Source organism: Electrophorus electricus, chromosome 6 (genome assembly GCF_041902795.1).
Source record: "Electrophorus electricus isolate QZ-2024a chromosome 6, ASM4190279v1, whole genome shotgun sequence".
Taxonomy (NCBI): Eukaryota; Metazoa; Chordata; class Actinopteri; order Gymnotiformes; family Gymnotidae; genus Electrophorus; species Electrophorus electricus.
The window spans coordinates 14,802,501-14,825,591 of NC_137502.1; the positions used below are offsets into that span (position 1 = coordinate 14,802,501).

General features: G+C 45.2%; 2 protein-coding genes across 7 annotated transcripts in view; one reads left to right on the top strand and one right to left on the bottom strand.

Annotated features, from left to right (window-relative positions):
- map3k10 (mitogen-activated protein kinase kinase kinase 10) overlaps positions 1–4,446 on the bottom strand; it is a 24,793-nt gene extending 20,347 nt beyond the window's left edge. The window contains exons 1-2 of one of the 2 annotated variants that reach the window (XM_081715641.1): positions 3,699–4,446; positions 1,660–2,579 (exon numbers count right to left, since the gene is read on the bottom strand). In XM_081715641.1, coding sequence (XP_081571767.1) covers positions 1,660–2,542 — 883 coding nt within the window. In that variant the 5' untranslated portion in view covers positions 2,543–2,579; positions 3,699–4,446. Of the gene's footprint in view, positions 1–1,659 lie in introns of both variants that reach the window. The other variant, XM_035525778.2, reaches the window with a different exon arrangement.
- Positions 4,447–11,956: 7,510 nt separating this feature from the next.
- sipa1l3 (signal-induced proliferation-associated 1 like 3) overlaps positions 11,957–23,091 on the top strand; it is a 55,464-nt gene continuing 44,329 nt past the window's right edge. For 3 of the 5 annotated variants that reach the window (XM_081715643.1, XM_035525335.2, XM_035525334.2), the window contains exon 1: positions 11,958–12,126. The gene's annotated coding sequence lies outside the window, so the exon portion shown is untranslated. Of the gene's footprint in view, positions 12,149–23,091 lie in introns of all 5 variants that reach the window. The other 2 variants (XM_081715645.1, XM_081715644.1) reach the window with 2 other exon arrangements.

Sequence of the window (23,091 nt, forward strand, 5' to 3'; positions counted from 1 at the left end):
CTGCTATTCATAGTATCTCTAATGCACATGAACAGCTATAGCTATTATAGCTGTGAAGCACACAAAAACCACTCTCATTATGCTGTTTGTACGGTAGCCTAAGCGCTTTTCTTTTTGTTGTTGTGTCATTAAATACGCATCATTGCAGCCTCCCTGCGTTACATGTTGAAATGTAACTTAATAATAAACTAATATTAAAAACATAACTTTTAGGACAAAAACCTAAAAACAAAAATCACAGTGCCCTAAAATGTCTGCTTGTAGTGGCATCAGGGGCCGGCCAGAGAGGTAACCTCTGGTGTTGTTCCAAAACTGTAAGCGTGATTGGCTAACTGTCAGGTCTGAGGTGAGACACTCCAGCCACTGAAAACATTTCATAAGGAAACCAGACTTTGTAGTAAATGACAACGGATAGTGAAAATTGGAATGTTTCAATAAGTCTGTCAGTTGATGATTAAACAGTTGATCAATACTGTTTAAGAGAGGCTTAGAAGGGAAAATGTGAGGCGTGAACAAGGCAAATGCTTGTATTGCACAAAATATCAAATGACATCATATGAAGCATGAAAAGAAATGAGGATATTTAAAGGTTCTTATTAAGGAGAAATCAAACATTTCTAGTGAGGAGGGTGAGTCAGAAGGTGAGGGAAGCTTGGAGAGCATGTGCGACCACAACATGCAGCTACAGTACCCAAGCACAGAGTAACGGTACCAGTGTAACAGTACCTCTGAGGTAAGACACAAGCCACCAATTTAGGCTAAGCATAATAATATATCATCCAGTAAAAACAAACCAAGCAACACTGGAACAAAGTGCTGATAACAGGAATACCAATTTTGTAGTGTGGTGAACTCGCAAGTAATGCACTTATTAAATATATGATGAAGGCTTTAAACTTAAGAGGTCAGTTATAGCAGCATTAACACATACTTTAAATCTTGAAATACGAATACTAAATCTCATTACTCAGTGTCTAACTGAATATTCACCAGAACAAAAAAAGATCCTTTATTAAGCATTGATTTAATTACCCAGATAATATCAATATGTTTGGCAAATGCTAGTGACCTTGTGGTGCTTAACCATAAACTGTTCATTACATGATAGATCATAAGTGTAGTAATCATTGTCAGATAGGTCATCTGCAACAATGATATTAACAATCAGTTATCTGAGTCTACAGAATTCTTAACCCATCATAACTCAGAAAAAAGGGCTATTTAAAGGTTGTCTTTATAGTTAGTGCCAGCCTTGCATGAAACTGTGTCCCTTCCATGCCACCCCAGTCAGAATGCCTAGACATGCTTGATTCCCATTCTCCTAGATTTCAGTGCCTTCTGGCACTTCAGTGCCTTCTTCACACTATCCCAAAATAAACTGACCCACATTGCATTGCAACAGGTTTTGTGCCCAGTCCTGTCATTTAACCAAAACACCTGTGATCATCGCAGCACGGCGCATAGCGAGAGTTGCAGCACTTGCACGAATCAATCGTGTTATTCTCATATTACACATCTCCAACAGTTGACCATAGCATATACTGTAAGTACTCTGGACAAGGCCAGAGACGTTCATTCATTCATTCATTCATTCATTAATGACACAGATGCATCTCTGTTACACACATCACTAGTAAGAAATCTTGAAGGCATGCTCACTGTTACTGGACTTCAGATCCCTGTGGATAACCGGCACGAAGGTCTGGTTGTGCAGGTAGTCCATCCCAGTGGCGATCTGCACGGCCCAGTTCACCAGCACCCGGGGTGGGACCTTCTTCCCCGCCAGTGCCCGGTTGAGCGCCCCGCCCCGGGCGTACTCCATCACCAGGCAAAGGTTGGGCTCCTTCAGGCAGACGCCGCGCAGGGAGATGATGTTGGGGTGCCGGAGCATCCAGAAGAGGCGGGCCTCCTGCCTCACGCTCTCCGCTGTGGCGCTGATGTCCTCATCCGGGTCCTGCCGGGCCGCCTTCACCGCCACCTCCTCGCCCCTCCACACGCCCCTGTAGACTTTTCCGAAGCCTCCCGCGCCGATCACCTCTTCCAAGCACAGCTCGACGAAGTCGATCTCCAAAGGGCTCTCGCCGCCCACGAGCAAGCCGTCCGGGGGCAGCGTGGTGTCCCGCCGCGTCACGTAGTTGCTGGGGAAGATGCCCACCTTGTCCTGGATCTTGCCGGTCCACCAGCCCTCGTCCCCGGACACCTTGGAGTCCTTGGAGAGCACCTCCAGCAGGTCGCCGCGCCGCAGGGTCAGCTCCTCGTCCGCTGCAGCCTCGTAGTCAAACACAGCCGTCCAGTAGGGGCTGGAGGCACCGCGGTGCGGCTGCAGGTGCGAGTCGGGCGAACTGGCCGAGGAGGAAAGCGTAGAAGAGTTCCAGCTGCCGCCGTTCTCGGCCAGCGCGAGACAGTGGGTGTGGCCGGCGTTCGGCAGGAGGATGGTGGGGGGAGAAGGCCCACCAGAGCCCCCACAGCTGGCGCAGGAGAGCGGGGCAGCCCCTGCGCACCCCCCTCCGCCCATGCCGCTCAGTCTTGAGTATGGGTCCATGGCTGAGTGCCGCAGGTCAGCGGTGCGGTCTCAATAGCTGGGGGAAACCCTCTGTCAACTCATGCACAAAATCCATGCAGAACACATCAACCTTATTTAGACCTTATTTTTAGGAGGAGGGAGAAATCGGTAAACAGAGCTGCAGCTGGTCTGCCCAGGCACTGGTTTTATCAGTGTGGTGGCAGTTTGATCACTGGTGCATTCTCTATATATTAGCATTTATAAAGGCACTTTCATGCAGGTATCTGGAAATTAAAGCATATATGCTCAGACCTCTTTTCTGATTTTCATTTAAAAACTCAGTAAGAAGACTAGAAGAGTTCATTGTGAATAGCTAGTTAATATGAAATCAAGTGTTTTTATCTCTCGGATTGCTTCTAAAAATGCCAAATGGTCAACAAGACGTTAAGAGATTGGCTGTTTATTAAACGCCACATGGGTTCAAGGGGTTTCTCAGCTCTCCAGTGCAATCAGACTGCCGTCACAGACCCTGCAGGGGATTTGGCCAGACTTCTGGTTTTTGCGTCTCTTCTAGCCCGTCTGATAGACGTAACGGAGGTCTTGACGACTTTCATGTTTTCGTAGATCATATGATTTCCTCACAATACATTTATATTTAATACCCGATAAGACTGTTATTTGAAATAAATTCCAAACGCGATACAACATTGGTCATTATTCATATATGTATACTTGTCATAGACCAAGACATCCGGTTTTTTTCCTATAGCTAAAATATGATGATAAATACAATGGAGTCTACGTGGGTTGCTAACGGGCCTCCTCGCAATAACTGCCTGGGCAAGTAAGGCTTCAAAATGAAATACCCCGTTTCCGTATGACGGACATTAATTATTGCCCTGTTTCCATGTTTCCATCCCGCAGGCAGTCAGTGGTGTGTGCCTTTTTAAGGTCGGTGAGACAGATAAGGAAGGTGCACGTCCATTTTCAAATAAGAATTAAAACGGAGAGCAGGCAGCCGGTTTACTCGATACAGAGCGCCAGTCATATACGGTGGGGATGTCGCATATCTTCGACCAAACTAATCGCGTATTTAACCTCTCGATGAATAAACGTGTTTACCTTGACGATGGGTCTAAACAGGCTACAGGTCCATAGTCGAGTCATAAAAGCATGTAAAGTAAAATACACATACGCGTAGCCACGGGGATCATTCCGTCGTCCTTTCGTGGTTCCATAACTGTCGTGGTGTATATATCCTTATTGTCACCATGTAGCTGTGCGTCGTTTTTAATTTTATAGAGTAGGTCGCGTATCCTGATCAGAACGACAGTCCACTTCTATGTGGTTTGGACATGTTCAAGCGTAGCCTCCGACTGGGGCTACAAATAATGTCTTTATAAAAGAAATGACAACGCTTTGGGTGGTTTGTGTAAGGTCACTGTGTGAGAGAAAATAGACGATTAAATCCTTCCTGGAAGAATCTTTCAGTAGAGTAGACGTATCCACAGTAATAATAACAATAATATAAATATCACTAATGATACTAATTAATGACCTTCTCTTCTCAGCACCATATATTTGTAACCAGCGGTGCATCCATGCAGCTCGGTCCTTATGTCAAAATGACCAAGAGACTATTCCTGTTTAAATATTCATGCTTCTGGTTGCTTGGATCGCTTACTGTACATCACAACAGCCTTGTATCTCGTCGCATGGGCGTAAGGTTACGTCTGGATATTTCCATTCGCGGAACAAACAGCCAAATTCCTCTCAGAAAGTATCGCTGCAGCCTGGTTTCCAAGTGAGTCCACTGGTTGGCCTGTTGCCCATGACAAGCAAAACCTTTTTTTGTCCTTCTCTTTCTGTCAAGGACTCTCTATTCCGTCTCCATGGATCGAACTGTCATCTCCAAAAGCTGACTTTGTATCCCTATACACCGGCTGAACAAGGGGTGGGTGGTGCGAGTGCATTATGGGTTTTGTAGTTTATTTAGTCTATCTACACTACAAATTAGTGGTGATTGGCGTGTTGGGTTTTTTTGTTTTGTTTTGTTTTGTTTTTATTACTGAAAAAAATTAAGCCTGGACGTTTGCCTGTTTGCTTTTTAAAATCAGCTTACAGTTATATGCTCTTAATTATATATCCTGATTTCGACCAGAACAATGATTTGCCCAGTGAATGTCGTTCTGTTAAACAGCAAGTATTTGCTGCTTATGTTTGTCAGGAGCAGCCCATCTTTATCAGTCTATTAAATTGCTTAATGAATGCTGACTTAGTTGTCTGTGCAAACATAATTTAAAAAATGTGTTGTGGAAACCATTCCATTGGAGACCCAAACTTCCCCACAGGCTGACTGTATAGAATATTTAATTTCTTTTTGAATTGCCATTTCACTATTTTGCACTATTTTGTTACTGTTTTCCTTCTTGTGGGTGCTATAAAAATAGTTGGATAAGAAATATTAAAAAAGAAATAATAGCATTCTTGAGTGACTGCGCTTTTTAATACATTGTTTATTAAATACCTGAGGCAAAACAAATCCTCACTGCTAAATGCCACACAAGGTACTACCAGCAAAACTTCAGCTAACACTGCCCCCTTGTGACAATAAAGAGGGATCCCTCTTGGATCTGATGGGTAGTGGTTTCACCTCAGGCTTATCTGTACATCCTGCCCGCCAGTCTGCCTGCAGCCTGCCATATTGGCTTGCTCCAGTGTCATGCAACGTGTGGGTGTTGAGCTGCCAGGGAAGAGGCACAATGTGGCGGAACTTCAGGGGACTAAATTCCTTCATCTGAACCTTTTCCACCACTCTCTGTCCAAGCGACAACTGGCTGGGCTGGACAGGGGACAGGGTACAACTTTTACTAGGAGGGACAGGCGGAAGTCCACTAAGGTGGCCTTGATTGGCCAATTTACTCGCCGTCTGGGAGCGGAAGCCACAGAGTGAGGTGAGTTGGCCCAGGCTCTCCCTCCAGTTGGGGTCTCCCTGGCATGTGCTGGCCTTTAAGCAGGAGCGTCCAGGTCTTGTGCCGGGGGGCGACTCCACCAGGCTGGCTGAGCGCCTGCTCCCTGAGCTGAGAGCCGAGTCTTCGGACACGAGCACATGCGGCGTGGGGGGATGTGGCAGACACGTCTTGAGTTTCTTACAAAGGGCTAATTTGGCTGGGTCGATCGAGCCCTCGCGTTCTTTCTCGGGTACTGACTGAACCAGGTCTGGAAAGGACGTAAGTAACGTCTCGTGTTTCTTCTTGGTGTGATGGGGAGGTTTTGGGTGCTTGGTGAAGGAGCTAACACATTTGACTTTATCAGAGTGCAGCTCTAGCTGAGTTGGGCCATGGCTCTTTAGAAGAGGAAGGTTAGACACCCAAGTCATCTCTGCTCACAACCGCAACAGGGAGAGAGGAGAAGAATTCACACGGCTTCAACAAAATTCATATATTATGCATCAATTCTATTAAACAAAACTGTGGAAAATAAGCAGAAATCACCAAAATGCAAACATAACAAATAACATCATGTTAGAATAACAATCTATAAAATACTTGGTTGTTTATATTATATTTGTCACCCTGCGTTAACCACCAAATTCCTAACATTTGAATAGGCTTAAAATATGCAATCAAAAGTAGGCAAGAAGCTGGAGTATGCTAACAGTATGAATTGCAGGTTTACTCACCCTTGTCCACAGTGAAGGTCCTTGGGCTGTAGGGCTTGGTCAGCCTTTGTGTCGATTTGGGACTTTGTGATGGTACTGCACCCTGCTGCAACTGAAGGTCTTCACTCAGCTGGTCCTCCAGATGCTGTAAAAGTTTCTGTCTGAAATTCAATAATCTGGTTGATAACACTGAAGACCTTAATGAAGAGCTGTGTCTTAATTGTGACTTTCAAACCATTTTAGTGGGGAAGAAACCTTGGCAGTGCTCATATGATATTTTTGCACATTAATATTATTAACATAGTATTGTAAATATTGTTTCACATAATATTTTAGTCTCTGTCAGTCTAACAAGCATATGGGAGCATGTAATAGCAGTTGTAGCTGCATATATATTCTCAGTTTGTTTTTATTTGTGCATGGCTTTAGGCTTTAAAATGTGTCACTCAGCATACTCAAGCAATCTGTTTTGACCTTTTCTTTGAAAGTTGTGGTAAAACAAAAGCTTTTTAAGTAAAACTTCACATTACATAGCCTCATTACAGTGTAATATACAATGATGTGCACCAACAGTTTGATACGCTATATTCACTTTGTACTTATTCTAAGCACACTACTAATCTGTTTTCCATAATGTAAGCATCAGCATGTTGTTACATCATTCCTCAGTATATTACACTGTAAATAATGGCATAGTTACACTGTAATGGTGACTACTACAGTTTTACATTTCAAGATTCCACTAGGAGGTCCAGACTCTCACTCCTCACTCTTGCAGCTACTTACCTTTAATATTGAATTTAATGAAGTTACTGAAAACTTTGCAGTTTACTAAATAATAAGCCTTCAGATGATTGTCTAAATAATACATCCAGAGTTTAAGAGGTACCATATAGGTTTAAAAAAAAAAAAATTATAAGTTTAATAAGTGCTCATTATATTTTTGATAGCTTAAATCTAGTTTATTCCATTTCATTGCGACCTGCTGTACTTGCCTTGTAGGAGTGTTTTTGGCGTTACGTAGGTGACTCAGCAGCGCCCTCTTGTGCTTGATACTGTAGGCCTGCCCTATAATGTCCCGCGCTACATGCCGCAGGTCCTGTGCTTGGTCGATGAGCGTCTCGGCTATCAGGAACATGTCTCCTTCACACAGGAGATCCAGCTGGCGCAGGGTGTCCAATGCACCCAGTCGTTTCCAGTGTGGATTCTCCTTCTGGATGTTTTTAAGCAGGGCCCTCTTAAGAGTCTGCCTCATTGTAGATTGTAGATTGTGGATTTTACAGATGCTGCACAATGCCTCAGTACAGTTGTTATAAACACCAGCATCCATGCAATCCATGGTCAACATCAAGGCATGCATGACCGAATCCACCTCAATAACCTTAGGTTTTTTGGTCAACCAATGGCTTTGAGCAATGGTTTTCAAAAGGTTTTTATGATTGTCAAAAACTTTCTCTTCTTCCAGACCAGGTTCACTAAAATAATCAAGGTCGCCAGACAACTTCAGCAGTGTCACTGGTCTTGAGACCCTAGCATCAACATGTTTGTGTAAGTGTTTACTCTTGTGTAAGGGTTTGTACATGTCCTGGAGAGCTTCAACCTCAGATGAGTCCTCTGTATCTTGTGGCTCACATTTCTGATCCCTATTTCTGATCACAGAGTTGGGGACAAACTCATCAGCTGCAACTGGCCAGCCTTGTGCAACAAACTCCACATCAGCTTCCTGGCCTAGGGTTTTACACTGGTTCTGGTCCACACTTCCTGGTTCTGGTCCCCTTCTGGTGGTAATATCCCCCTCTGTCTCAGCTTTAAGAACTGATGAAGTGTAAAAACCTAAAATAGAAGCTACAATAAGGTAAAAAAGTATAAACCATATGATTACCCAGTGATAACAGTAATGAAAGATAATTTCTCCTAATGATAATCTTTAATTGTGCTTCTGTCCTCCTCTTACATAGAACAGTGGTTGAACTACAAGGCACACTGGAAGGAACATACTATTAAAAGCATTTATTCACAATCCTTTGTTTACAAAAATGAGTGCACAAGCCATCATTTATTGTTGTTTATGTGGCAGTACACAAATTACACATACAGCAGTGCATTGTTGGGCCTCAAAACACCTTTTGACTGCATTTTCAATTCCCTTTGATTTCTTATCTGTATTCCTTTCTTATCCATTTTCTTTTTAACATAAGCTAACGTGAACTGTCCGTTATTTCAGTAGAGAAGATGTGAGCTCACCATGTCGTCCTCTTTTTGGTGGCGTAGATCTGTCTGCTGACCCTTTGTGCATGCACACATCTGTCACCTGTATATGTTCTACAGTGCTCGTCGTGGGGGGCATTTCTGGCTGTGCCGTTTCCTCTGCAGGCTTCGGCAACATCCTCGGCACAAGACCCAGATCATAACAACTGGGTGAGAGGGGCAAAAACGGGATGGGAGCTTCTAGAAGGTCATCAGCAGGAGCCTGGTCCAGCACCTGCCTCAGCAAATGGCCTGGAAGATATCGCACGCCCATGATGACGGAGATAGTGCCACTGAAGGAAGCAAGGAGGTCACCACGAGCGTTAGCAAAGCACACCTGGCTTACAGACGCACCCAGCTGTATTTCGGCCAGCAGGGTTCCACAAGTATTCCACACCTCCACAATTCCTGCAGGACCTGAAAGCGCGACCAGCCCCAGGGCTGTACAGTAGTCCATGCAAGATATGGCAGTTGGTGGGTTCCTGTCCACTGTTAAGCACTTCTTATCCAACAGGGAGTACAATAAAAGGCTATTGCTTGGGGATAACGCAAAAATAAGGCCTGGCAGCAGGCAGGTTCGAGTTATACTCGAGCAGCAGTTTATGCGAGAGACTAGGGCTAGGTTAACTTCTTCTCCTCCAACTTCTACCTCCCAGACAGTGAACTGATCGTCTGCCCCGTGGCAACACAGCTGGGGTTTCTGACCAGGCAGACTGCTGATATGAAGAACAGCTCCTCTGTGGGCTTTCTGCACTTGGCAGTTGAATCCATGCGGAGAGAGCAGCTGAAGTGTTCCACTGCGATGGCCACTGAACACCAGACAAAGTGGAGGCTTGGTGTCCGCACAGTCCGCCCCACCCATCATGACAGCTTCCAAGGCTGTCACACTTTCACCTTGGTCCCAGATTTTGGAGGTGCACAAGATCCGTTTGGCTGGACAGGGACAAAGAGTCATGTCCAGCACAAGAACTTCTGGAGAGCCATTGGCCACAAAGAGCTCCTCTTGTTGTGGGTTGTAAGCAAAGGCCAGGGCGTGTTCCAGCTGGGGATACGGCCAGGAAAGGAGGAGCGTCTGCCCACTAACCGGCGAGATGAGACGGGCGATAGCATCCTCGGACACGGAGAGTAGCCGCGCACGGCCCTGCCCACACTCCACCCGCCGGAGGTACCGTCCGCTGCACCCTCCCTCGTGGAAGGGCTGGTAAACGTCCTGCAGCTTCCAAACGGAGAAGGCGGAGAAGGAACGGCAGAGGACTCTGCGCTTCCCGATGGATTGCAGGTTGCACACACCACCTGGCTCATCCACGAACAGCTTGAGCAGTAGCTCCCCACAGCAGTTCCACTCCTTCACCCAACCATCCTTGGATGAGGTGAGCAGGGAGCGCGTGTCCTGCTGCAGGGTGAGCCCCACGACAGGGCGTGTATGCGCCCGGAACTCCTGCAGCAGGCTCCTCGTGTCCTGGTTCCACACCTGAACATGGCCAGAGGCGTCGCCCGTGTACAGGTACCGCTGGACCCAGTCGGGCACGAGCCGGAGCAACGTCGCCCGCCCATGCCCGCGGAATGCTGGCAGCTCCTTCTTACTCCTGAGGTTGAAGCTCTTGATGCAGTAGCCGCAGAGAGCATAGAGCACTGGGCTGTGTTGATCAGTGAGCAGAGAGCTGATAGCGATGTTGCGCTGCAGGGAACTGCAGGTCCAGTCCAATGTCTGAGTAACGCCCAGTGGAACGTCCAGTGAGGGCCAGAAGGCCCAAAATGTGATGATGCCCATGCCGCCGGTCAGCAATTCCTCTGTCTGCTTGCAGTAGTGCATGGAGAACACGGAGCTCAAGAGGACAGCCCGAAATTGCAGGTTCATGCCCTGCGCTGGCTCGGAGAACACACGTAAGGATAGGTCGCTGCAGGCACCGACAAATGCTCTCTGATTTGGCACATAGATGAGATGATCAACCTTGTAGTTATTTTCCAATGGAAAACTCTTATAATGGCCAAGCTCGCCTCTTATGTTTTCTCTCCAGACTGTCAACTTGTGTGAGAACAGAAAAAAAAGATGGTTAGCAAAGAAGAACGAAGAATCGTGGGCGGATATAGAGAGGAAGAAGAGTAGCACAATAATTACACAGTACCACAAAAAACAGAAATTACAGTGACCACATCTACACTGACATTAAATGAGTAGATCTAATAGTGAAAATGAAGCATCGTTGTTACCTGATGCTGGACCATCTTGTGGCCCCACTGGAACCCTATAACAGTAGTGCCACTGTGCCCCTTGAATGTGGTTAGGGACCGAATGTAATTTGAGCCACAGGAATAGTGGAACTGAATGGCTGGTGCTATATCAATATACACTGTGTCATCTTGATAGTGTTTACTGCCATCCTCTCGTTCCTGACATAGGGTAATGATAGAAACAACAATTCAAGAGGTTTAGTTGGCTAAGACAAATCAGCATGCTCACTGAATCTTTGAATGCTTCTTTCTAAAATACAAAGCATGTAAACAAGCAAACAAAAACGCCCAATCCTCAAAGAAGGAAGCAAAAACCATTCCACCTTAATCGTGTTATGGAGTTGTGACAGTGCATATTTCCAATCTGGAATTCTTCTCCGAATTGAAGACATAACCGAAGTGCAGGGTGTTTCTCGGGAAGATTACTTGCTGGAATTCTTTCTCTTTTGACTCCTCGTTAACTACCCAACACAAGATAATTCTGATTATGATGGTGTTCCATACATACATTCGACGTGGGGAACTGCTTGCATCACAATGAATGAGCTCAGTTATTTATTTATGTCAGGTAAACATTAGCGATGACCTTTACATTTCACTGTCGACATTAGTTCGCTTTTTGAAAGAGAGCCACTAAGAATTCAACATCCGTGGCTTGAACTAGGCTTCCACAAGGCTGCGCTCTATACCACCAGAAAATCCAGTAAGCGGCTCAGTCGACTGTAAAAGGATACAAATATCAAGTACAAGTTGACAACATTTGACTCCTTACAATGAGATGAAAGAAATAAACCTTGTTGCTACGTAGCCTATTTTGCTATTTGCAGGAAAGGCTTATTTACAAAATCACCAGAGAACTTCGGTTAACTGCAGTCTGACATCACACAACCCGTTCAAAGCGTAGAGCTTCAAATGGAAATCCTCACTGTCCAATGGGTTTTCACAAAAACAAAAAAGGGGAAAATTTCTACTCATATGTCTATTAGATTAGGGTCTTTATGTTTAGTGCAGTATACAGACGATACAATGATTTTCCCCTGCAGCAATTACATCTTAAAAATACAACTAATGCTGTGACTCACTGTGATGGATGATATGTATGTATGTGTGTGTGTGTGGGTGGGTGTGTACTTGAAACAGCCTGAAATGCCAAAAACTGCACGATGCGGTATTTAAAAAAATTTTTTGTTAGCCATTGCATTACTACCATCAGTTCAGGCTACTTGCAGGCGCATGCGCGATGTAACGTGTGTGTGTGTGTGTGTGTGTGTGTGTGTGTGTGTGTGAGCGAGCGAGAGAGAGAGAGCGAGCGTCGCGGTTTCGGTTGGCTGGGAGACAGGAATAACGAGTGTAGGAGCTGAGAAGCGTTCTTCGGAGCCAACATAGCTTGGGCGAGAAACGACTATTATACGTTGGGATTCGGAATATTTTAAAGGAGTACTGAAGGAATTTAAGTTGTTCCCCATATTGGGAATGTTGTAAGGTAAGAGACGCCGTGTGGAATGGTTAGTGTCATGTTTAATCCACAATGCTAAGTAAAGTAGCGAGGAAAGCGCCACTGGTACGCTAGCTTCTCTGGCTAACTTCATAGTATGTAGCAAGCTTGCCTTTGAACCGTGGTCTATTTTTTTCACCCGTCTCCTCCATTTTCACCGCTGAGAGGGAAATCGAAAACGGAGCTTTTTAACGAGTACCTGTAGGGCACGACTTTACATTTAAGATAGAATCGCTTTTTGTCGCGGTACTCATTAGAAAAGCCTTAACCAATAAACCGCGGTGCTTCCTGAGCGCTCAGCGCGCACGCGCCTTGGCTAACGTTGCGCTTGCGAGAGTGGTTTAGTTTTTCCTTCACCTGGATTTATTGTAGTCTTTCTCCATCATGGTCTCTCGTAATGGTCAACACTTATTTTTACGGTTGCAAAGCTTTGAATTATGAACCTCTGTGAGTGTGTATACATTTTAAAGTTTGCGCAAATGAAAAGATCCACCAAGAGTCATTTGGAGTTCGCCTAGGAAAACTAAACGTGCGATAGAAAGTCGTATAGAAAACGACCCCTTACTTTGGACCACCCACTTTGAGTTTGCATTTTAAAGTTGTAGGTCGTTGAATGAAAATAGTACTTTTAAAGAATGTGGTTATTTTAGGTAGCCTACTTTGCATTTCAAGAACACGGAGTGAAGCTCAGTGCTGTGCCTTTGTGTGGGGAACAAGTAGGTTGGTGTGCAGTTTGAGATTGATGTGCTCCACTTTGGATGATGGCAGATTCAAGTCTGCAGCCATGAGCCATACTTTTTGGTTAGTGCGTTGTTCTGAAACTTGAATGTGACTAAATTCATATCAGTTGTTATAAAGTAAGTGGGCTTTGACTGTGTGTGCACATTGAGTGATTACTAGAGTAATATTCTTTCTAAATGAATCTAATCGGCTATCATGTATTTTACTGTCAGTCCACTATTACATCTCTGACTTTTGTACTCTGAAGCCAGTTGACAGGTTGTAGCAGAATCTTGTACGTCAACGTTTAATGGCTTCTTTTATGAGACCTTGTTTTGACCATGGACAGGTGTTGGCGTTACAATTTTAATACACATGTATACTCAGAATGTGCTTGGAAATACTCTTTTTTTAATTTATATATAATTGTAAATATTCAGTTATATATTAAAATACTTCCTCCCTAAGCATAATGTAATCAGAATAACAGATTCATTACCAATGATTTTGAAGAGTCCGCCCTCCCCCCGGCAGTTAACGACTGTTAGACAGTTACTGTTGTCATTTACAGTGCAGCAAACAGTGGTGAACTTCACTTCATTCCTATTTGAGGAAATAACATTGCAAAAATACAATGTCTGTTTGTGAGGATTTGAGTGCCCTAGGTAATCTGAATAACTACTTCCAGGTGTTGGGCTATGCTTGAGTTGTCAGCAGTCTGCTTTACAGTAGCTTGCCTGTGTGGAATTTCTGGCATTTTGGATTTTTCTCAACTTGGACTATTGTTAGTTGAAAGGGCTCTTTTTTTTGCCTTTCTGTTTATACAGGCAGACAGACACACACACTATTTGTTGTTTGCTGGATTATAGTGTCATAGTGCCTTTTGTAAGTAATAGTTTTTCAGTTTGGAAACTGCTGAGAGTTGGCACAGGCTGTCTGAATTTGTGTTGTCATCCTTGGTCTGGGAGCTTTTCTACTGGGGTGTCTGCTAGGTCTTCATTTGTGCTCACACTGGTTTGATTTGTCAGTGTCTTGTTGTCAACTGCTTGTTTCCCTTTAAGGACCTTGCTAGAGTGCAGAGACTATACAGTAACATACCAATATAAAGATTCTTCTTTTTCTATTATGGCATATAAAATTCAAGGTCCTTAGGTCCTTTCACATGTTTATTGAATAAAGAGTGATTTGATTTATTTATTTATTTTTGGCACAGATCGAAGTTGAAAACACATTTTTGACCGGCATAAATGTGACCGCTAGCAGCTAATGGAGAGAAACCACATCTGATAAATCTTTCTTCAGACGTACAGAGCGAAGGCAGATATGGCTACCTCTGGAGCTGGGCTCCTGTTTCCTCTCCTTTCCTTGCCGTTCTGGCCAGCTAGGCTGCAGTAAATATAGCCTGTTTGGTTTTTGCCGGCGGATAAACATGTGTCGTACAGGCCTGCTTACCACAGTGCACTCTGGGAGTTCCTCCCGCAAAGACAGAGACAGAGCATACGTTCAGGAACTCCTGCCCTGAAAGAGACAGGGACACTTTGCCCTTTGGGACCTCTTTATTGTCTTTAGAGCCACTCCTCCTTGCTGTTAGTAGTCCGCACTACATCCAGCATACGCGTGTACTAATTACTCAGCGTCTACTAATTACCCACCTACAGGTGTTCATCACTTTTGCCGGTCAGCATTTAACCCATGAGATCAATCATGTAGCAGACCTGTCTACGTACCTGTACTTAGGCAGTAGAAGCAGTAACCAGTCTCTGCTCTGTATGGGAACAAAGGCTTGATCAGATTGCAGGCGGAAGCGGGTCGCTAGGCTGCCATTCTGCCTGCTGGTGCTTTTCCAGTTTTGTCTCAGCCTCTAGAACCAGTGAGACCTGATCCACAGTACAGCACCAATAGAAATCGAGGCTTATTCCTCGTATGTCTTTCTTTAATTGGCTTGGCCTTATTTATTTGCCCTGATTCCAGTCAGCTACATTCATAACAAATAACAGTGACCTCAAATTAGTGTTTACCACACATCTAGTTTAAGGAAAAATGATCGGCGGGTGGAGTCGAAAGACTTTTGGAAGCATTTCATTTGTTAAAGGCAATGTTGTTAATGTGTGATTGTTTAGGTGCTTTGAGCTGGTAAAGTGCATTAACCGGTTGAATAATCGGCGATCATGTCAGACACTGTATTTATTCTGTTGTGATGTGTTGTGTTTAATGAGCCCAGATGTTTCGGCCTGCGCTGTAGTGCAAGGAGGCCACGGAGGGTCCCTGGAGTTGCTCTCTTTCATGACTTTCTGTTTGTTAGGAATTTCCTATTGATCTGCTAGTGTGATTTTAATTCCCCTCTGGAGTGAGACGTCCCGAGGAAGCTGCTAGAGGGAATGGGGGAATCCTTCATGACCCGACAGCAAGAGACCAGGAAGGAAGCTGCGATGACTGGACTCTGACTTTGTCACATGAATCACTCTGTTACACAGCCACAGTTGTTGTCGTGGCCCCTCGGTTTCAGTTCCAAAAGTCCAAGCACACATCTGGGGAGTAGGCGGCAGGGCAGTGGGTTGGAGCGGCAGGTCACCGCTGAGGGGAAGAGGGGGTGGGCGAGGTTTCGGTGGCGTGTCGCATCGTCCTTTCGTGTCTTGCTCCATCTGGCCTTCCTTTGAGGTAGAGGCAGGAGGGCGGTGTGTCACTCTTCCTCCGATCAGCACGCTCTTGGAGGAGAGGCCTCGTCAAACAGGAAATGAATGTGCAGGGCTGACAAGCTTGTGAATCATGGCCTCTGAAGAGACAGATCAGGGTCACACACGCGCACACACGGGAAGGGTGTTAGGAGCTTGTGTAGACTTACGGAATACCTAAGTAGTTAGGATATATTGTAAAATCAAGATATCGATTTTTGGCTCCTCCAATGAATGTGTTTCATTAACTGGTACTGCTGCTGAATCACAGTCGATCACTCCACACAGCCTTGCTTATCAAAAAGAGAGCTAATGAATCACACTCCACACTCCTGAGTACCGCCTTGTGTGCCGACCAACCTTAGACCATCTCTTTGAAGTGTTTTGTGAGCTTCCTAATGAAGCTCGGTGCTAGCTGTGAAACCTTTTTCTGGAATGTTTGTAACATGTAATGTAACTCGACAATGTACTGAAATACTCTAATCACTCGTACTCTCCAGCAGTCATCTCAGTCCAAACCTGCCTGAAACTTTCCATCACGACTAATCATAAAAGCTCAGCTTATGTTTCATCCAAGGCACATGGTTTTTTGAAAAGGCCATTAATGGAGGGACTAAAAACAGCAGTCTGTGAAACGCTATCAGGTAAACAGGGAGCCATTATGAGGAACACAGGTTTTCAGTTTTGGGATGAATATGCTTATAGCAGAGTTATTTAGGTGCTGCTGTAGTGGTGGTCTTTTTTTGAAGCAGAGTGAGACAGCCTTGGCCCAGGAACGCTGTATGCATCGATTTTAAAGAGCTCTGGTTTGGAGCATGGCTTGCTTTTAAGAACACGCTAGCTTGCCCCTGCTCAGATCACCAGCATTGTCGTTACTGTAGGGGCTGTACTTTTTACTATTCTCTGTACACCCACCCACACGCACGCACGCACGCACTCACACGCGCGCGCGCATTCGTATAGCCTACACACATCCCACTCGTCGGCCCTCCCGTTCTCACTTACATGCGCGGCTCCGAGCTACTTTATCCTTCCCCACAGTGGTATTATCCCCGACTGCTAGAGCACTTAAGGCTTGTCTAAGGTCAGATTGCTTTCGCACCTCTCCGGATCTCGCGTCTCGCGCCAGAGCACTCAAGCTTCGCGCTGGAGCGTTGCCGTCAGCAGTGAGACTCTGTATCGCTCGTGTTTGTCCTGAACCGTTGTGTGCTGTGCTACTAATAGCCTTGTCATAGGCCAGAGGGCTCGATGTATGCAGGATGTTTCGGCATAATCACAGCCCGGTGGTGTGGGGTTTGTTGTTTTTTCCCTTTTCTTTTTTTCTTTTTCCTCTCGGCTCAGACTGCATTACGCTGTCAATAAGTATTTGCCACAGAGAGCCCTCGATTCCTTTTTAGGCCGGGGCTGGGCGTAGTTTATGCCTCAATGGCTTTCTATTTCGCCGTGGTTTGGACAACGTCGCGGTCCCCACGTGAATCAGCAGGCGAAAGGCCTAGAAAGGCCCAGGTCCCATCTGACTCCACCTGCGGTGGAGCCAAGCTACAACGGGCTGACCGCGAGTTCATCAGCCGCACATCTGGATTAGTGAGCCGGTCCGCTCTGGTCTCCCCGGATCCCACCCCAAGTCACGTTCCACTGTCAGAGCTGCGTCTGCGGCCCAGACAAAGCTGTTGATCGTCTCCCCGGTGTCACGATGCCAGTGCTGGGCTTTTAACACAAATGCTCACACCAAAAACGGGACAGAGGCCCTCCTCGCTGCTCCTGTACAATGAAATGCTTATTAGAGGAAGGTGTGTGTGTGTGTGTGTGTGTGTGTGTGCGCGCGCACGTGTGTGCGCGCGCGTGTGTGTGCGCGCATGTGTGTGCGCGCGTGTGTGTGAGAGAGATCTTGTGTTGCACTCCATAGTTTAAATCTCATAACTATAGAGTCATTGTTTTAATTCTAATAGAGTGTAGCATGTGGTCATTCCATGAATGGATTTTTGGCTGGATTTCATTGCAGTTTTTTTTCTCCATTGCTAAAGCACATTTTGTTACATGGTACAAAAAAGTTTATTTGGCGCTCCACAGAGCCCATAGTGTGTAAAAATAGTGCAAGTCTCTTAAAAGGTCTATTTTTAAGTCGTTGCCTGTGCCGTTTCTGGCGGGGGCATGTGTGTGTAAGAGTGAGAGATGTAGCCATATCGCCATAGATTCACATTTGTTTTTGGAGACTTGGTATAAGGGTTTAGTGAGACTGAAACAAGAGTCTGTCTTCAGTGGCGCGCGCGTGTGTGTGTGTGTGTGTGTGTGTGTGTGTGTGTGTGTGTGTGTGTGTGTGTGTGTGTGTGTTTGTGTTTGCATGTCTCTGAGTGTCTGGCTTCAACCCGTGCTTGTTTATTCTGCCATGTATTTGTGTCTCGGTTATCTGTGTTACTTGAGTCTTTAAGGAGTTTAGGGCCACTACCGGAGTCGTCAGGCTCTCTCACACGCGCACACACATACACACTCCTGTCATGTTTCTCAGGAGAGCTGTAGTGTACACGCTGACTGAGCGAGGGAAAAGATGTGTTTCCTCAGCAGATCAGGGAAGCCCTTATCATCGTGGGAGTGGGAAAGATGTGCTGATTACGGATGAGCGATAGGCAGGACACACACACACACACACATACAGCTAAGAGAAAAAAGAATGAGGGTACACACAAAAAGCAAAGCCATGGTCAAAAACAATTCAATCATTTGTCAGAGACTAAACAACTTATGTCTTCTGTAAAATTTGACTTGTTTTAGCTTTTTTATACTAGCTAAGACTTATGCACTTTTATCCTGTGCACTTTTTATGCACTTTTTATCCCGTGTGTTATGAATAAGTTTTCTGTCATGTCTCTCAAATCCATGAATTTCACCCCTCCCTACTCTCTCACTCTGCTTCTTCCTGCCTAGATTTTATCGTTCTGACTACTTGCACCTTTGGGTCAGGCAAGCTCATAGCAGTTCCCAGAAAGAAGGAAGATTTGGTGGTGTGTGTCTGTGTGTGTCTCTGTGTGTGTGTCAAAAATGTGTGTGTGTCTCTCTCTTTCTATGCATGTGTTAGATGGTGGTTTGGTGTAGAAATCTGAACCTGACAGGAACCCGACCAAACCCAAGACCGTATTTCTTTTTTCAGGTCCAAACCCAAGATGGTTTGAAAGAATTTACACACACGTCAGTGATGTGCCTAGACTCATTTGGCTGCTCACTGAAGCATTGCAGAGTGCACTAATGCATGTAACATGTAAATCTGTTGATCACCATGGACAATGCACCTTTGCCAAGCTTACTATGATGCAGTCATAAACTATAGCATAAAAATAAGTGCCCATCATGTTCTGGCCAGTATAATTATACAGCACACACTGATTGTACCCAAGCAGCAGAACTAGCCATGACGGAGGCATGCTGAAACAGCGTGCGGATGGAGAATGAATAAATGTCTTCAGACTGAGCTTTCTGTTGGGGAACCAGACTCCCTGCCATTGTGGTCTTAGCCTGAGCGAAATGCTTCTTACTGAGGAGTTTTATATATTCAGATCCTTCACCATGTGGTCCAGCTACACCCCTTTTGATCTGTGTGCACATAACACATACATGACCAGTCAAACTGTGGACCGTAAATATGCATGCACGCCCACACAAAAGTCTGAGGCATGGCTTTTATTCATCAGTTCTTGTTGGGTCCTGTTGGACCTAGGTGGGGTACCCACGCTCTGGGATATGTTTGTGCGTCTTTGTGTCGACACATTGACTGTGGTAGAGAGATGCCTTTCTCTCAGGTTCAAGGTCAGAGTAATAAGCAAACCTTCGTAAGCTGGAGGGAGACTACATTAAAACTGACTGGTCTCACTACTGTAGGTTAACCTCTGTCGCTCTCACTCTCCCTTGCTGTGGGTAAACTACTAAACATGACAGGACTTTAATGTGGCATGACCTATGAGCTCACTGAATTCCTACACTGTTTTAAAAACTAACACACACACATATATATTCTAACCAGCTTTCAGCTGGTTCCTACGTCTCAATCTGACAGGAAAGTTCTCAGCCCCACTGGGAGTCTTCAGGCTCTCATGTCCGGGCTCTGTCCCACCGTGTGCAGTGTGCAATGTAACATTTTTCTCCCACTGGTGCCCCGGTGCAGTAGATCAGAATTGTATTGGTCCCTTGTCTATATTTACTTGCCCAGGTAAAAATAAAACCTTTTAATTTATTGATCATGTATATACATTGTACAAGTTGAGTTTGTTGTAGTTGCAGGACGTCCATGAGCAATGCATTACAGTAAGTCGGTGAGAAACAAAGCAAAACAAAAGCATGGATCAGTCTCTTAGAATCACGCAGCTGCAGATAGCGGCTCACTACTGCTGTATTCCTTAAATGACAGAAAGCAGTTTTAGTAATATTATGTAGTTTAAAATTTAAATCAGAGTCTAGACACAACACTCAAAATGCACACTCAAATACTCACTTAAATTTAAATCCACATAAGAAATCAAAAGTTGAATTTGAGCAGGTAAAAAATACGAAAAATGTGATGTTGAGGTTTGACAAATCTTCATAGTTTTGACAAATGTTTTGTTAGAATTACACACACACACACACACACAGCTAAGAGAAAAAAAATAGTTGTCTGAGGCTTCAGTGTCTTGCTAAACCAACGTTAACATGGCGTTGCCTATACTTGTCAAAACACAGACAAGTATTTTCATCTCGGGCAGAGAGGCTGAATCCCAGCACATCTCCTAATGTTCAGTGTTTACCACTCAGCCATTAAGGTAGGCTATTGTCTTAGGCGAGGACAGGTTACTGTCCTAGCTAGCTATGTAATTAAGTGCCATTTAATACATGCTGTGAAATGTATCATTTGACTTCTAAAACCTATTAAATCATTTTGAGAAACTAGCTTAAGCGAGTTAGCTAGTATCACAGTAAACTGACTTGTGAGTGCAACTGGCCGAAACATTGCAACTAAAATGAACAGCCAATCGTTTTGCCTTTTTTTCTGGCCTCGGGCCATGGCTTATATCGGCCCCTCTCCTTTCCTCTCCTCTCTCTGTTCTCCCTTAGTCTTTCTGTGCCATTGTTACTTTAGCACCATGAGTTAAAAAGGAGAAACTAATGCATTCCTGTGCAAGTCACATTATAAATTGACGCGTTTTAAGGAATTGAGACACTCTGGTCAAGGAGGGTGCTAAAACACGATAAATAATTGACCGTTCACAGCCATAGTTAAAGCTCTATCAGCGACAGAGGCAGATGTCCAAATACTCCTTGAGTCCAGGCTTTGGCAAGCAAGAGTATGACATCATTCCTGAGATTGGTAGTGTAAAGAAATACAGCCTACCACAACTACTGTCTCCCTGTTCAGTCCGAGACAGAAGCCATTGCTGTGTGGTTCTGTTTAGCTGTTGGCTGTACTTTATGGGCTATGCATATGACTTTGGCATGAGAAAGTCCAGAGTCTGAATGCAGATACTCTGCCAGGGTGTCCATGAGTATACCATCCACGGCTCTCCATCTGCACTTCCATGCGCTTTCTCTGTGTACTTCAAAAGGGCAAAAGTGTCCGATGTGTAGGGGTGCAAACTCTGTACCTTCCAGTGTACTACCTACTGTCTTTGTACCAGTGCAGTTCTGGCATTTTTCTGAGGGTGTGTAAAGGATCTCTACTGAACACTCTTAGCCAAATCTCTAAGGGATTGGTAGATTCGGCCTAATCACTGCTGCGGCCCTTTGATCGCCGTTGAGTGGCAGCTACGTGGCCGTACATGCTGTTGAGTATCGAAAATGCATGGTGGAGGCTGAGGGCATGATGAGGGAGTACCCAGGCCAGCGTCCTTGAGCCTCTTAAACGTTGCTTTGATTTAGGCCTGCTGGCTTTGCGCTGGGCTGGCCGTCTACAGTAGGGCTTTGGGCTGGCCGTCTACAGTCTTTCCCAAACGTTCACAAGACTGGAGGCTCGATCCCTTCCATTGCATCTATACCTTTCTTCCCCTGCCCCCTCCTTTCTCTCTCTCTCTCTCTCTCTCTCTCTCTCTCTCTCTCTCTCTCTCTCTCTCTCTCTCTCTCTCTCTCTCTCCCTCTCCCTCTGACATGCACAGTAAAACACACTGAAAAGTGGCCACACCTTTCTCCTTTATGTCTGTCAGCAAATACAGGGCAGCCTTTGTTAGCTTGGATGAACAGACTGAAGTCTTTCACCTCAGCAGCCAACCACCTGGTGCAGCCCCCTCCCACCCAGCTAGAGGAAGGGAGTGCCCATCTGCACTGCTCCCAACTGGTTCTGACTACACACTGGCCTTCCACACTGATCTCCACACAGCTCTCTCTCTACCAAAACCTCAGCCTTACGATGGCAGGGCTGATCTCCGTTCAGCCGACAGAGGCCACGTTTTCCCACCCAGCTCCCAGTGGGAGGATAATTTTGCCCTTGTTTGCTTCGTTTTCATTTGTTCTGTTCAACTTCGCTGCAATTGTGTGTACACAAAAATGTGTAAGGGCAAGCTTTTCGCTAGTGTCTGGGTGCTGAAGCAAGCTAATGAAGTGAAGTGGCTGAAGTGATGGATCAGTGTCCCTTTTGCCTTGGCCCCGTCCTGCCTGGACTGCTTAACTTTGGTGAGAGTGTTTCTAGTGTGTGGCCTTGGCAGCTAACAGTGTAACAGTGTGTCCTCGTGTTACCGCTGTGTCGTGGCTGAGAGAAACGGGAGTTGCAAGCAAGGCTCTGTGTGTGTGTGCACGCGCGTGTGTGTGTGTGTGTGTGTCTCTGCCTGTCTGTCTTTGTGTGTCTGTGCATTTGTGTGTGTGTGTGTGTCTGTGTCTGTGAGAGAGTGTGTGTATTATTGGACTCCTGGGCCAGAGTGAGTCAAACTGTTTGAATGTGTTAGCTACAGTATTAGTTTAAACATTAGTGTTTATTTTTCAAACACAACAATGTTTTGCTGCACTTATCACTAGTACACTAACGTCCACTATGTTGTTGGATTTGGGCACGCCCGAATTATTTTTTTTTGCCACATATCATAACAACTGGTTTCAGATATGTATTTGAGTTGTGCTGAAGTCTAATAACCAGCAAGTATAAAAGAAATACCATTTTTATTTAGGGTCTAAACTGCATTCCCCACGCAGATGTCTAACTGGCTGACTGTCTGATCTGTGCACCAGTCGGGCACAGACCGGAGCCCAGCCTGACTGGAACAATAGGACCTGCCATCTGAATACAGAATAGCATCTTTTGGTGGGTACGGTTTGGCATTCCATTGACATGTAAATAATCTGAGTCTTATCAAGGTAAAAACTATACTTTGTGTGTGCACACTTCTCAGGACACACACATTCAAACTGCTCTGAAGCCTTTTCAAAACTAGATTATAACAATGGTGGGTATGTTACATCTGTAAATTTATAACATCCTAAATTAAACTAGAAAACCAGGAACAACAGAAAAACACAGGAAGTGCACACAAACCTGCGCTGACGGTTCCCTATGCCATTGGTTTCCTATAGTCCTATGGAAACGGCTGCAGGAATGGAAGATTGATCTTGACCC